General features: G+C 36.6%; 1 protein-coding gene across 1 annotated transcript; it reads right to left on the minus strand.

Moving 5' to 3' along the window:
- Positions 1-9,190: 9,190 nt before the first annotated feature.
- On the minus strand, positions 9,191-15,964 carry LOC143539414 (uncharacterized). The gene is made up of 5 exons (XM_077032742.1): positions 15,697-15,964; positions 15,196-15,585; positions 15,047-15,111; positions 14,435-14,794; positions 9,191-9,481 (listed from the first exon to the last, which is right to left on the minus strand). Exons 1-5 carry the CDS (start codon positions 15,962-15,964, stop codon positions 9,191-9,193), a joined length of 1,374 nt encoding a protein of 457 aa, XP_076888857.1.
- Positions 15,965-16,247: the final 283 nt, after the last annotated feature.

The raw sequence follows: 16,247 nt of genomic DNA on the forward strand, positions 1-16,247 counted from the left end.
CTTCAGTTTGTCAAACCCAACTTGCGTGTTCAAGGTTGGTAAATCTTTTCCTGTTCGTTGCATGAATCTTTTCACCTTTCTGACAATCATTGCCATGTTCCACTTAAGATCCTTTAACTCAAGATCATCGGATCTATTTGATCATAGTCTTCATCAGTCAATTCACTTGTGGCTATCTTACTCCCAACGAGCTGTACGTAAGATGTCATCAATGCACAAACAAAAACGAATTGCTGCTCAGCTTCTTGAAGATTTACATTAGGCAACGAACTTGAAGAACTTGCACTTGAACCAGAATTAGCACCAGATGCCATGAAGCATACTTTAGGAGAACCATTACCATTAGTACCACTAGCAGACTCTTCTGGTGAAGTTTGTGGGAAGAATGCGGTGATTGGGACAGAGCTTGAAGAATTGTTAGCAGGCAATGAACCGCCATACAGAGAAGGGTTTTGATTCTGATTATCCTTCAAAGATGTTTGACACTTCAAGTCGAATTCTCTTTCTTCAATCTTATTAATGAATTGCTCAGCAGTGAGTTGATTATTTCTAAAATAACCATTCTCCTTTAACACCAATAAGAAAGTAGAATATGAAAGTGGTAATGCATTCTTCAAGGTGTCAATCTTATCTGACTCAGTCGGCTCAAGATTCACAGTAGTCATCTCCACAACTAGATGACAAAATCGATTTATCATCTCTTCTACTGTCTCATTTTTCAGCAAAGTAAATTTTCGAAACTGAAATTTTACGAGTCTTTTTTACTTTCAAGTGTATTTCCCAAGCTTCTAGTCTTCAAAGTTGCAAAGAGAGACACACAAGTCTTAATAGTGCTATACTGGTGAAAAATTTGTTCGGGCAACGCCATCGTGAGAGTAGAGTAGGCTTTGGTCTCACTCTTAAAATCTTTAATCTCTTGAGCTTCATAATGCTTTTGATCCTTTGGAGTCCAACCAAGTGTATCACTACCAACAAGTGGAGCCTTGTAGACTTCATCCAGAAAACGAACACTGCTTGGATGTATCGAACCCAAATATGCACGAAACCTCGTTCCCACCGAGCAAATTCAGAAAGCTTCAGGAGTTTTGGACACTTGTTATGAGTACCAATTTCGTTATCCAATGAAAGCATTTGCTGCATTAACGCATTCTGGGATGCTAATGCATAATACGTGGCATTTTGAGAAGCCATGTTATCACCAGTTTGAAACTTCAGGGACCAAACTTGTCAAATGTTGAAGATTCTAGTTACTGTTGGAACGAATGAAAACCAGTAACGAATGGGACCGTTCTAACGAAGGTTTAATGAATAGTTACTAAGTGAAACGAATGGCGAATGGTAAGAGTAACGAAAGTGAAGTCTTAGCGAATGATAAATGTAACGAATGTGATTTGAAAGGTTAACGAATGAAAACACATGAATAAAGTTCAGTTAACGAATGATCCGTTAGCCGTATGAAGTCAACTTAACAAATCAGTATTCAAACTTATAACGAATCAGTCTTCATTAGTTTAAACGAATCAGTATTCATCTGTTCAATCCAAACCTTTGTTCAAAAATGTCCAAAGTCCAAATGACACAAATCTTATATCATTCTCTTCGTATTCCAAATCCGAACCTTACTGTACTCATCCGCATTCACAAACAACTAATACTTCTCAATTAACTAGTTCGTAAAACATTTTTTATCGCCATTAACACCAATTCGAATTCTATCACTACACTTATCAATTTCAACCTAAATCCGAACTCAAACCTCCATAATCAGTCTCAATTACCTTCAGAACACAACTAATTACACTTATATCTATCCAATTACTAGTACTGAGAAACCTCTGTTTCAACGGAACTTAACTAAACATCAATTCCTATCGAATCATAGCAGAAGTGACTCAATACGTGATGAATTAACATAATTAAACAACGAAAAACCACGAAGATCAGATCAAATGGCTCTGATACCACTTGAGAGAGCCTTTATGCAGATCTAGATCTCGGATGACATCGCGTAATTTGTTGATTGTGTATACGATTAGGTAGAATACGCTTAAGTGTGTGTACTATGTGTGTTGAGAGGATATTTTGGCAGAGTAACGACACTAGAGTGATAATAATAAGAACTGTTACATTAACCATAATCTTACAGGGTATATATAGGGAGATGACCACATTCGTTAAGATATCCTTAACGAATGTGTCATTCGTTACATTAAAGATTAATGAATGAGACAACTCATTCGTTATACATTACACATAGTGAATAGCCCAACATTCGTTATGTCCCATTCGTTATGCAGGGTTAACGAATGGAGCTTACATTATACGAATGTGATACATTCGTTACGGGGTAAAAAATCCATCTTACAATAGAGCGAATGGGCATATTTACGTTAATAGCCCTTACATTATAAACTAATTATAATATTAAACTAATAAAGACCGAGACGACCAAAACGTCTATCAACAATCACCTCCTTTAGCATTCACCTCCATCATCATCGAAGCTATCGTGGATATTATCATCCACATCTTCATTGTCTCCATCATTTTCATCATCACTTTCATCATCATTCTCTTCATCATCATCACCATCTCCACCAGCTTGGTTCCAACAACACTTCCTGCTTGGCCGACTAGTGGTACAACCCGACCCACTGTCGCTTCGCCTCCCGAACCCATCACAGGTTTATCATGAACAGCAACACTTGGACCAGCAGTGTGTGGCTGCTCCAGTGTGCGTCTTTGAGGCTGACTTCCAACTGCTGAACACCGAATCAAGTCTATTTTCTAAAGCATGGAAGTCATCGTCCCGCATACCCATATGATCTGAAGCTGCTTGGTTTTGCTCACCTACTCTTCATTTGTCTTCAACTGCAGCTCGTTCAGATGATCTTGGGCATCAATCTTGGCTTGGATAGCCTCAATCTTGGTTTTGATTTGAGTGTTTTCAGCAATGAGTGTACCATGAGAGGATGACGATGCTAGCTGTCCCTCAAGCATAGAAACCCTTGAATTTGTTGCCTCCTTCTCAACATCCCATGCAGCAGTTGCATCCTCAATCTTCTTAATCAGACCTTCTTCAAGAATATTTGTTGCTGGTAGATTCTTCTCAAGTGTTTCTACTCTATCAGCCACCTTCGAGTTTTTGGAACGCTGATAAGCATTTGACAACGATTCTTGATTGAGCAACTCCTGTTGATGATTGATACGTGTTTGGAGATGATTGATCCAGGATCTTTAATTATCAATCAAAGCATTATGCATGTCCCGAGACTCCTCCAGAATCTCAACACGAGTCACCAACTTTGCTTTCTCCTTGGCATCCTCAAGCTCCTTCTTCATTTGAGCCTTGATATACTTGAGTAGCACACGTTCACGTTCAGCCCTCTTAGCGTTTGATTCCTCCAGTGCGAAGTTCCTATCGAGGATCTGATCAGCGTATACTGGAAGAGTCAAGGACTTTCCTTTGGCTTTGGGTTTTGGTGAGAGAATTGTGGTTGGTGGAGTGTCGGATAGAATGGGTGGTGATATTGATTGGAAAGCTAGGGCAATTGATTGGGTAGGCAGTGGTGAGGTTATAAAGGTTGGTGGCGTTGAGAATTGTGGTGGTGTGGTGGCTTTGGGTTGAGTGGTGGATGATGTTGGTTGTGTAAGTGAGGAAGCTGTAACGGTTTGGGTCCAAAGGCTTATGGATTTTATTGGTGAACTAAAGATGGATGAGCTGAATGGTGAGGTAGACAAAGGTTTGGTTGACTTTGGTTGTTCAGATGATGTTGTGGTGGGGAAGGTGGTAGGTTTCCTAAGAAGGTGGAAATGGGTTGGTCTTGTTGTGTAGGTGAGCGTTCAGGTGATTCATCAGGTGAGCGTGTAGCAAGGTCTTGGGTGGTTTGGATTTGGTCTTGATTCTGGTTTTTGGTTTCTTGTAGACATGAATCTTAATTTTTGCTACATTTAGGTCCTCTAAGGTCTTGGCTAAGGTCTTAGGGGAGGCAACGTGTGGATCAGGAGTACAGGAAGATTTACCTTTACTAGAAAGCTTGACAACGAGCTTTGAAGACTTCTTGGAGTCTCCAACCCTCTTCAAACGCTTTAAGGGCTGCTCTTCTTCTTCTTCTTCTTCATGACTAGAAGGACCACCCATAGAAGGCTTGTCGGCAGCCTTCCGCTTCAAATCATGCTTAGCCTTTGTATGGTCTTCAGGCTCTTCATCAGATGAGTCAACCTCCTCAGCTTCTACCTCAGCCTCAGAACCCATAATCTCCCCACTATCTTCTTCAGACTCATCCCCAGTAGTCTCTGTCTCCTCAAATAATCCAAACTTAGTCCCCGGCCTCTCCCCTTGATAAACATAACCCTTTCTCTTTGTGCTCAACATAATCCCAAACACCATTTGCCTGATCATATTAACGTGATAGGGCTTAGGCTATGTCTTCTTGCCTTTCTTCTCTTTTGCTGACTTGTGAGGTGGTCTTGGCACATTAGGGATCATATCATCCAACAACAGCTGTACAAACCGTGGATACGTTTGCCAACATAAACAAAAATAACATCCGAGAATAATTGTACTTCTCCCGGAATGTTAACGCATACATTATCCGTACCCAATCTACTCTCAAACTATCAAAACCACCACGTAGATCGGATAAGCTGTGAATAACTACGTGAAACAAGAACCGGCAGGAGGTGCTTCTTTTCCAAAGACTTCTAATCAGAGTCATATCCAATATCCCTCACAAATCCACCAAGCTTGGCCTTATCTCCCTTCTCAAACAGATAGTGCGGTTCATCCTTTATCACTGCTACAAAAATAGGTATTAGCCACAAATTTTTTGCTATGGAAAAATTTGGTCGCAAATTTTGCTATGAAGTAGCTACGGATTAGCTACAGACACATTTTGCTATGATTTAGCTACGTATATTACGTAGCAAAAAAAAATCTGTGGCAAAATCAGTAGCAAACATGATTAAGTAAGCACAACAAAAATGGCTTCATAAAATTGGTAGCAAAATTCGTAGTAAACTTGAGAAAATAAGAATAAAAAATGACTTCATAAAATGGCTAGCAAAATCAATAGCAAAAACATGAAAATAAATATTTAAACATTCATTATAAAAAGTTTTAGTAAAATACGTAGCAAAATCCATAGTAAACTTTAGAAAATGAAAACAGTGAGAAAGTTTTGAAATAAAGTTCGTTCCAAAATTGGTAGCAAAATTAAGAAGTATAATTATATAACTATTTTATTGAAATATTTATAGCAAAATCCGTAGCTAAATCGAGAAATCAAAATTTTAAAAATAATTAAATAAAATTTATAGAAAAATCAAGAAACTATTATGTAAAAACTATTTTAATAACTTGGTAGCAAAATCCATTGCAGTATATAAAAGTCGAATATTTAAAAAATAACAAAACTAAGTTACCCAATATACTTAACAAAAGAACTGAATAGGAGTCACAATTATTATAGAAGTTGTTTAAATAACCAGATCGACGATTGAACTATATATTTAATGGTCAATTTGTTGGACAGTTTGTTTGTACGTATGTGTGTGTTATTGCTCATTACATTAAATATGACTCACTACAACCCGTTATAATACAATATGGCGTAATAAAACTCATCATGGTCCACTAACATCTATCAAGGGCCAATATGGCCCATTGAGTTCTATCAAGGTTTATTATTGCCCGTTAAGGCATATGTGATGTACTACAACCTAATATAACCATCTGAAACCCGATATGGCATCATAAAACCCTTCATCATCCATTAAGATCTATCAAGGCACTATTTGGCCCATCGAGTTCTATCAAGGCCTAATATGGCCCATCAAAACATATATGACCAGCTACTGCTCGTTACATCTAATATGGTACTCTACAACCGAATATAACCGTTTTAAACCGAATGTAACATAATAAAACCCTTCGTGGACCATCAAGATCTAATAAGGTTCAATATAGGTCATCATGTCATATCAACTCCCGGTTTGACCCATTAAGACATATGTTATGTTATTGATCATTACATCTAATATGACTCACTACAATCTAGTATAGATATTCAAAACCCGGTATGACATGATAACACCAAGATTTGAATTAATTGCAATGAGACGTAGAGATCGTGGCATTGAGTCTTTCGAGCCTTATCCTATGTTAACTTTTTTTTTTCTTTGTGATATTATTGGTGTTTTTTTATTATCAAATTAATATGCGTTCATTTGTGTCTGTTTATATTTGTTTGTGATTGTTACTGTTCTTTAGTGTCCGGTTACGTTTGCTAATGTTCAGTAGGGTCTGCTTGCGCCTAACGAACAGACACGAAACAACACGAGTATGTTAAATTCCTTAACGAACGAACACAGACAAGAAATTTCGTTCAGCAAAGTGTTTATGAATTGTCTGTTTGTTTGACAAAAAACTTAACGGACGAACACGCTCAGTTTGTTTAAAAGGAGGCGGTATGTGAAATACTAAAGGCCCGCCAAAATGTTTATCAAAAAAAAAAACAGAGAGGGAAGGAAAGAAAGAATATCCCGTCAATGAATTTTCTGTTGTTTTTTTCGTTTTACAAATAAATTAAAGATTAAAATTTAGGTTTGGCGGTATGTGAAATACCAAAGGGTAGCCAATATTTTTAGGTAAAAAAAATACCGCCACTCCCAAGTTTTAATCACGAAATTATCCGTTTATCACAGTAACCTGTCACCAATATTAGCTGCTCTCGATTCATCGCCGGTTTGCTGCTCTCAGTTTTTGGTTCTTTGTGTCGCTACACCACCAAAGATAGCCTTGTATGTTAATTAGGTTTAATTCTGGTTTTTAGCCTCTGCTCTTATCATTCACAGTCCACACAAAACCTTTAGAAATATGTCAGTTCACATTTATAAACCTGGCAATCTTTACATTAGGGTAATTTACCAACTGTTGCAATTGGTTATTATGGTTTTCCTAATGAGTATATGATTGTTTGGTGAGTCTATTTCCTAATGAATATATAACTCTCTTCATAATTGTTTTTTTTTTTTTTTTTTGAAACTTACCGGTTAAACATCTTATGCTCTTAGGATCTCAACAAAACCCAAATCATAAACAAAAAAGAATTATCAACTGAATATATCATCAAGTTTATATCAACTGAAACTTACCGGGTAAACATCTTTTACTGTTTGATATAAACTTGGTGATATATTCAGTTGATAATTCTTTTTTGTTTATGATTTGAGTTTTGATATAAACTTGATATATTCAGTTGATAATTCTTTTTTGTTTATGATTTGAGTTTTGTTTAGGATCTTTTTTTATTGTTTGATATAAACATTGGTTTTGTTTAGTCTCTATGCATTAACAAGTGCTTTCATTTATGTATCTTAGGTCCCCGGGTATCGGTTCTTTGGTCCATAACAGCTCTTTATCAGTTAACGGAATATCATCTTCATGAAGTCATAATAATGGTAAATTAACTTATTCATTGTTCACTGCTCGTAGCACTTCTGTTTGCAAATTAACCTACTAATTTATGCTGTGTTCTAATTTTTAGACGGTTTTGACATGACAAGAAAGTCGTTTGGCCAATTGATTATGTGAATCTTGTTGACACTGGAGTTAAGGCAACTATATCATATTTTTTCTTGTGTCTTTCGAATAAATTTATTTGTAGAAAGTAAAGCTAGTTATTTAGTTATGAATGGATTGATTTGGCTATGTTTTTCATAAACGAGTCAAATGGGTAAATTTTTGGAAGAACAAAGCTTTTAACTTTGAATGGTTATCTGGTAGAACACTTAAAACACCAACAATTAACCTTATCTAATATATAAGGGTGAAGAGAGTGCAACATCGCCGACCCGTATATTGTGTTGATGGGTGCACCATCAAAATCAAGTATCGTTAGTTCCTTTTCACTGGGAGAAGTGTTTCCATGGCTGACTCGTATAAGGTTTGTATTCTTTTTTTAGAAAAAAAATATATATAGAGTTGGTCTTCTTTTGGCCCCAATGTTTGAATTTGTGAACTTTAATTTGAAAAGATAATTTAGTTAGAAAAGTTGGAGTTTAGTATTGAACTCCACCTCTAGACTTACACTTTCTAGCTCATTTCAATTATTAGGGGTGCTTATGGTTTGGTTTTTTACTTTTAGTTTTGGTTTGATTTCACGGATGGTTTTTCATTTTTACTTTCGGTCGGTTAGTTGGTTTGAAAAACTTCAAGCCGTGACAAACGATTTGGTTTGCAGCTTATACCAGAAACTGCAAAAATGGCTAACTTATAAATTGGTAATACACATTTACATATTTGCAAATTTTTTTTGTACAATTTTTTTTGTATAGTACACTGAACATTGTTATGCTATTAAGTATGTGTGATTTTACTGGTGTAACAGTTAGAATGGGAACAAATATCAGAGTTGGAACGAGAAAATGTAGAGAAACGTACCCCGTTGGAGAAATTTGAAGAAAATGCGAGATTGCATGCTAAAATGAATGAGAAACTTCAACTATTCTCATGAAACAAAACTTTCCATCAAGTTAAGATATATGGGTTTATGTTGAATTTCAGTTTTTATTGTATTATTTTTTGGATGACTTAGATCTTTCTTGTATTATATTTGAATATTTTATGAGATTTGTTTTGGTTATTTATCTTTGATATGATATTCCATAAAATTTAAATATAATGTTTATAGAGAATTTATAGCTAAATCGTATGTAATTCGTAGCAAAGTTATGCAAATATTTGCAGCCACATTTGTAGCAAAACTCATACAAAATGTATAGCTAAATTTCACAGAAAAATTGGTAGCAACAACCATAGCAATTTTTGTAGGAAGGCTGTAGCAAAAGCTTTAAATTTTGGTAGCAAACTAGGTAGCTAAAAAAACCGTAGCAAGATTACGTTTATAAAATCTTAACAAAATTCCATAGCTAAAAGTCCATAGCTAAAAAAACATAGCCAAATTCCGTTGCTAATAATCCGTAACTAAAAGTCCGTAGCAAACATTTATGTAGCAAAATCCGTAGCTAATGTAGCTAAAATAACGACGTCTCTTTTTGTAGCTAAAATCGTTGCAAAAGTTCAATTCCGCAGCAAAAATTCGTAGCAAACAAGTTAGCTACGAGACTTGTACCTGCGGACCAAATCTGTAGCAAATCCGTAGCAAACAGGGTGTTTGCTACCGAATAGCTACCAAATTGACCGTAGCAAATACCTATTTTTGTAGTAGTGTATCTTCAATGCACGTCTAATATCACGCTCCTTGATCATCAATACTTTTCCAGCCACCTTGGTGATAATAGATAGAGAATCATCGGCTGCCTTTGCGTTCACCAAGAATTCTGTAACCCACTTCGTATAAATGGCTGGGTTGGCAGAGATAGCATACTCCAAAGGTGATTGCCCGAGCCCCTTAATCATGGAAGTGAACACCTTGTCTTTCTTCTTCTTAGGTAACTCAAGAGGACAAAATAGATTATGCTACTAAAATCAAACATTAAGATCATGAGAATCATCAAATGTAACTAAATTAGACAAAAGATAAGTTATATATTTACATTTAAGCATGTACATAATGGGTTGTATAAATATATACTTACACTTGATTTGTTATATACAATTCGTTTTAATAAGTTAATAAGTCCATAATATATTGTTTTTATATGTCCATCTTGGTCTTAAAGTCAAACAGTCCTTATTCAAAACAGTCCAGTAGCAATCCAGTTTTAAATTTATGAAATTTTGCTGTGTATAAAATTAGCATGGAAAGAATTGGCATGACCCTTATTCGCTTCGCATGGTTGTGCGGAGCAAATCTGATCCCATTCACTTCGCATGGGGATGCGAAGCGAATAAGAAATTTGATTCACATTGCATGGATTGAGCGAAGCGAATAGGAATTTTATTCGCTTTACATGTTTCATGCAATGCGAATAAGATCTTCCCATTCGCTTCGCATGAGCCATGCGAAGCGAATGCTTTCCCTTGCAAATTTTCTCCTCATGCGAATGAACACTTTGCCCCTTTTTGTTCCTTTTGCTTTCCAACTAGTCGCCTAGACCCGAATTGAAGTTCTGGAGAGTTTTAGACCACATCGCTTTTATATACACCTTCAATCGGAACTTGAAATGTCTGAAAAACCTTAGATCTACAAACTTTACAAACCTAACACTAAAACTAAGATCTAATGATGATATTCATGGTCTTGAAGCCTGATAACAGTTTTATGACCCAATAGTACTAACAAACAAAGGATCAACCACTTAGATCTAACCGACGGTTCAGATGAACCGTCGCTCAGATCTGATGAAATCCAGATGGAAGAATGATATACCGAGGGAGTGGGTTCCATATTTGTGATCAATTTGTGATTATGAGGCTAGATCTTGAAGGATTGTTGAAGAAAAGTTAGAGTTTGAAAGATAAAGTAGAGAGAGAATGAGAGAGTATTTTGGTAAAGTAAAAGATGAATAGTGAAAGAAATATTGAGATTTCCTTATATATAGGGTCAGCCTATCACGCGATAAGGTCAAAACATCACGAGTATTTACCGAACATACGCTTTCAGTCTTCGGTCTTTAGAATTGTTTACAAATTGAAACCGAAAAACATTTACTCACCGAATCCAAGCACTTAGTTGTTTTTCTAAATTTTCTTTTGTCGGTCCATAGCTCCTAACTTTTGCATAAACGATCTCTTTGACAAAATAAACTAAAGTTAAACAAAAATAAATAAAAAATAAAATTAAATTAAAATTAAAAATTGAAAAATAAAATATTAAAATAGATAATATTTTAGAAATAAAAACAAAATGTCAGGACCGAGAGTCAGGTGCACACCTTAGAAAGGTCGAAAAGAACACACAGACTCAATAACCCAAAGGCCTATTGAATATCCTGGCGGAATCAGGATATCCAATGGATGGGAATGAAGGCGTGATATAATAATAAACGAAACAATAAAGGATAATCAGTTAAGAACAAATACAAAGACAACAATTCACTGTATTAAATGCATCATTCAATGAAACAGTAAATGGAATGTCTAGGGTTTCGTGACAACGGCGGCGGTACGAGGAAACAAAAGGGAATATTCTTTTTGGAATGTTTTCTCGTAATCCGTGTGTCGCATTGTTATCCGTGCCCTAAATGGAAACCTAGGACCCTATTTATAGACCCTGACATTCCTTCTAGAATCCCTAAATATTACATAATGAAAGACAAAACAAATACAACTGTAAGAGTCTTTGAGCATGATAAGTATCTTGCTCGAGAAGACTCATTATGCTAGGTATGCTCTATGAGTATCTTTGAGCATACTTTACTTAGAATAGCTTCAGTGAAGATATTCTCCTCCAGCAAGCTTCATTCCTCTTGACCAATCCATGCTTTGCTCGAACTAGTCCAACGACCAAGCTCATTCTTCTTGATGTCTTCAGTCTTGTCTAAAGATACTTATTGAACAATATTTAGCATGCTCGGATGTAAATCTTGCTCGGGGGACTGAACCATGCTCAAAGTCCTTTCTTTGAACATATAACATCTTCTTATTGCATCAATGCTAGTCACCATGTGCTCGAACATCCTGTGCTCGGAATCACTTAGTTATAACTTGAATGATCAAGTTGTTTGCTCGATTGGCAATCCATACTCGATAGAAGAGCACTCTTGCTCATTTAAGTGTAGCTTTCTTGAAGCCTTAACACTTAGAAAAATTAACCACCAAAGGTTTTGAAAACCTTTCTCGAGGTAGTAAACCATGCTCGATCGTCCAAGCTTGCTCGAAATTCATACTTAGCTGATTTCCTGAGGAGGTTGAGAAGATTCCAATCTTCCTCATCGAAAATCCGACTCAACACAAAATAAAATAAAACAAAAACAAAACAAAATAATAATATTAGAGTTACATAAAGAAAGGGAAAAGGAAAATTAATATTAACTTAATTTACATAATACTTTTAATTAATAAGTCTTTAAAATTTACAAGGATCGATCGCGACATGGAATCATATTAATTTGCAAAGTCCTAGATCGCGTTTCCATTTTGACATTATTGTGTCACAAGTTCATCATCGATTGTAGATATGTCCACTTGTTTAACTTGACAACTGTTTTGATGTCAATGTGATACATTTGAAGCTCAATTAGGCAAGGTGCTTATGTGGTCCTCACTTAATCAAACGTGTTACCGATTCCATCATACCTCAGGCTTAGTTTGTGTTAACATGTCACCTCAACTTGACTTAAAACTTTCTTCTTTGATCACAGTACTCTTATTAACATAATTGACAATTTATTTTTGTACACATGATTCGATCTAGAAAGATTAAAATAAAGTAGAAGTTCAGGGCCTTAACACTCAGGTCGGAGAATACCGTATTATCGCGTAGAGAAAGTCCAAGGCTTGAACAAAAGAAAGAAAATAAAACAAAGCAGAAGATTCAGGGCCTTAATAATCAGATATTGTATGACTAGAAACATAGAAAGTCCAAGGCTTGAATCAAAATAAACGAGGAAATAAAGCAGAAGTTAAAATTCCTAGGACTGACTTTCCTTGACTCTTTTTCTTGATTTTTCTTTTTCTTTTCTGACTCTTTTGTTTTTCTTTTCTTTTCTTTTCTTGACACTTTTCTTGACTCAATAAAATTGAAAATTGACACTGATTTTCATAAGATAACAGTGAATAGGTAAACAGAGGCTTGGGTATGACATGTGTAATTGCATTTAAGCCTTCACTGATATTACTTTACTAGAATAATGAAACCGCTTCATTAACGTATAGCCACTAACACTGGCAAGGATTTAAGTTTATATCACTCGACATTTACTTGTTTGTCAAGTCTATCTACACATCTATGAGTGATCTTGTTGACTTTTGATATACTCTTTTCATGCGATAGGATCATCACATACCAATGTACTATCATTTTCCCTAAGGTCGGATCAAATTCTTAATTTGAAATTTTAAATACCCGACTCCCTCTAAACAGGAGCTCCCTCTAAACGGGACAATTCCTTTTGGATTTTCTTAAACATTCTAAAGTTGAAACATAAAATAAAGTAGGAGTAATGATGAAATTAATATTATATATAAAAATTTTAATAATAAATTCTTTTTGATAAGTCAAATGACTTGATTTTATTTTTCTTAAAGTAAATTTAAAATCTTTTTGGTGAATTAAAGTTAACTCATTTTCTCCCTCTAAAATTGTGACATGTTTGAAAAATATTTACAATTTTAAAATAAAAGATGAAAAGTTTACTCAAAAGAAATCATGCCCAAGGATTCAATGAGATATAAAAATCGCGCACGACTGAAAGCTTTTGTAAAGAGATCTGCAAAGTTAAAATCAAAATGGACTCTTTTGATATTGACAAGCTTACGATCAAAACAATCACGAATGAAGTGCAATCGGATGTCGATGTGTTTTGTCTTTGAGTGCTGGACCGGGTTTTTAACAATTGCAACAGCAGCCTCATTATCACATTTGATCGTGGTATCAAATAAATTCAAACTGTAATCTAGCAGCTGATGCTGGATCCAAATGACTTGGGAACAGCAACTGGATGCGGAAATGTACTCGGCTTCCACAGTTGAGGTAGACACAGTGACTTGCTTCTTGCACTGCCATGAGATCAACCTATCTCCCAGAAATTGACATCCACCAGATGTTGACTTTTGGTCAAGACTGCATCCCCCATAATCATTGTCAGTGTAGGCATGAAGTTCCAAGGGGGACTCTTTTTGATTCCAGATTCCCAATCGAGGTCTTCCCTTGAGGTATCTGAAAATACGTTTGATAGCAGTCATGTGACATTCTCTCAGATCAGATTGATATCTATCACACTGACAAACAGGGAACATAATGTCTGGTCTGCTTTGCAGTGAGACACATCAGTGAGCCAATCATTGACCTATACAGATGTTGATCGACTGGCTTTCCCGATGGATCAGAAGTGAGAATCGGTCGTGTAGTGATTGGTGTCATAAACGCAGATGAATCCTTGAACCCAAACTTTTGAACAATGTCGTGGACGTACTTCTACTGATGAATCAAAGTCTCATCCGTCTTCTGTTCAACTTGTAAACTATGGAAGAAAGTCATTTCTCCCAGAGAACTCATCTCAAATCGCTTTTGCATGACCTCAGAAAACTCCTTGCACAGATTATCGTTCGTAGACACGAAGATGATGTCGTCAACATATACTTGGACAAGGATTAAATCATGACGGAACCTTCTTGACAAAGAGTGTTTGATCAACAATGCCTCTTTTATACCCCATTTTTCACTAGATAATCAGACAGTGTGGCTTACCAGGCACGGGGTGTGTGGTAAAGACCATAAAGTGCCTTTTCAAGACGGTAAACGTGGTCAGGATGATTCGGATCCTCAAAACCTGGAGGTTGCTTGACATAGATTTCTTTTTTTTTTACTTTTCCGTACAAGAAGGCTGTCTTCACGTCCATTTGATAAACTTTAAAATTCATGTACGAAACGTAGGCCAAAAAGATACGTATTGCTTCTAATCTGGCCACAGGTGCATAAACTTCATCGTAATCAAGACCCTCATGTTGTGAAAAACCTTGTACAACAAGTCGGGCTTTGTTTCTTACGATAACCCCCTTGTCATCCTTCTTATTACGGAACACCCACTTTGTTCCGATCGTTCTCTTATTTTCTGGTTTCTTGACCAGTTTCCAAACATTTAACTTCTTGAACTGCAACAGTTCTTCTTGCATGGCGTCTACCCATGAAATTTCCTTTAGTGCAACTCTGTAGTCTTTAGGTTCAACCTGTGAAATAAAACAAGCAAAAAGACACCTGTTAATGTTACCAGAAGTGCTAGGTGTTTGGATACCGGCTGATGGATCTCCAATTATGTTCTCAGTCGGATGTCTTCTATGAATCGACAATTAAGGAATCGATTCGACATGCTCGACTGGAGTTGCCTCAAGTTCAACAGACAAGCACTTTATGAGATGGAAAATGGCTAGCATATTGACAGGAATATCCGTTTGAGGTACATTGACTTATTGCTGATCAACCAGATGTTCCTGATTAATGGGACCATCCCATAGGTTCTCATAAAAAGGTACAACAATGGCTGGAACTGATGTAGAGTCATTGTTGTCAGAAGCTTCATTTTGAGCTGTTTCATTATGAGTAGCCTCTGCATTTGTCTACTCGGCAGAACCTTGATTTTCTTCTTGAGAGGGAGGTGTGGGAATTGACTCAACCACACTAGGTTCGATTGGAGGATTTTCTGCATGATCAGTCTGGTCATTCTCCACATTGTTTGCCAACATGTACGAATTAGTATCTGAATCGGTAGTGTCTTCGATTGTGTGCATATCAGTAGTGTCTGTAGTTGATGGCACTTCGTTGACCGCAGCTGGTTGATTAACCATGGGCTGAACATTCAAAAAGGGTGCAGGTGCAGCTACATGAACATCTTCCTGACCTCTTAACACGGCATGCATTAAGATTGACTGATCATCGTCAGTATGGACAGGTGTAGAAACAACAAGAGGAGCAGGGGAAACAACAGGTGTGACATACATTTCCCGAAACTGCTTGAACAGACCTTCATAATCAAACATCCAGTCAGGACCTGTATGTGCATATGTGGGATTCGACTCTTGCTAGTTAATATTGTATGACTGAATGATCACTCTTGCTCGCTTGTTATATACACAATAAGCATTCTTGTCTGCTGCGTTGCCAACAAAGTAATGCTTATCCACCTTTTCAGCAAATTTTGACGTTGAAGCAGCATTATTTTGGAGCGGAGTGCACGGACAACCAAATGTTTTGAAAAAGTTGACTCTTGGCTTTGTCCCATAGTAGGCTTCATAAGGAGTCTTGTTTCTTTTCTTGTTTAGCAACACACGGTTCTGAGTGAAGCAAGCAGCGTTTATCGCTTCACCATAGAAGATCAAAGGACGCTTGGAATATGATAACATGGTTCTTGCAGCCTCAACGGGTGTTCTGTTTCGTCTCTTAGCCACCCATTTTGTTCAGGAGTGAAGGGGGCCTGAACTGATGAAGGATCCCTTTGTTGTGATAGAAATCATTAACTGCCCTGTTGCAAAATTGGGTGCCATTATCGCTTCTGATACACTTAACCCTCTTATCTGTCTGATTCTCCACTAACACAATAAATCTGATTAGAAACTATGCTGTCTCGTCCTTATGCTCAAAAAGAAAAGTCCAACTTCAACGCGAAAAATCGTCAGTAATAACCGG

The sequence above is a fragment of the Bidens hawaiensis genome, unplaced genomic scaffold (genome assembly GCF_021521415.1).
Source record: "Bidens hawaiensis isolate Kalapana, Puna unplaced genomic scaffold, B.hawaiensis_p1.1 tig00011894_1, whole genome shotgun sequence".
In the NCBI taxonomy this organism is placed as follows: Eukaryota; Viridiplantae; Streptophyta; class Magnoliopsida; order Asterales; family Asteraceae; genus Bidens; species Bidens hawaiensis.

Bases quoted from the DNA above. Each gene is read 5' to 3' on its own strand.
- LOC143539414 (XM_077032742.1), bottom strand. From the start codon at position 15,964: ATGTTATCATATTCCAAGCGTCCTTTGATCTTCTATGGTGAAGCGATA. The intron at 14,795-15,046 runs GTTGATCAGCAA...TTTATTTCACAG, and splicing joins CCATTAATCAGGAACATCTG to GTTGAACCTAAAGACTACAG. The intron at 9,482-14,434 runs GTAAAAAAAAAA...TGATTTTAGTAG, and splicing joins CAGCCTTCTTGTACGGAAAA to CATAATCTATTTTGTCCTCT.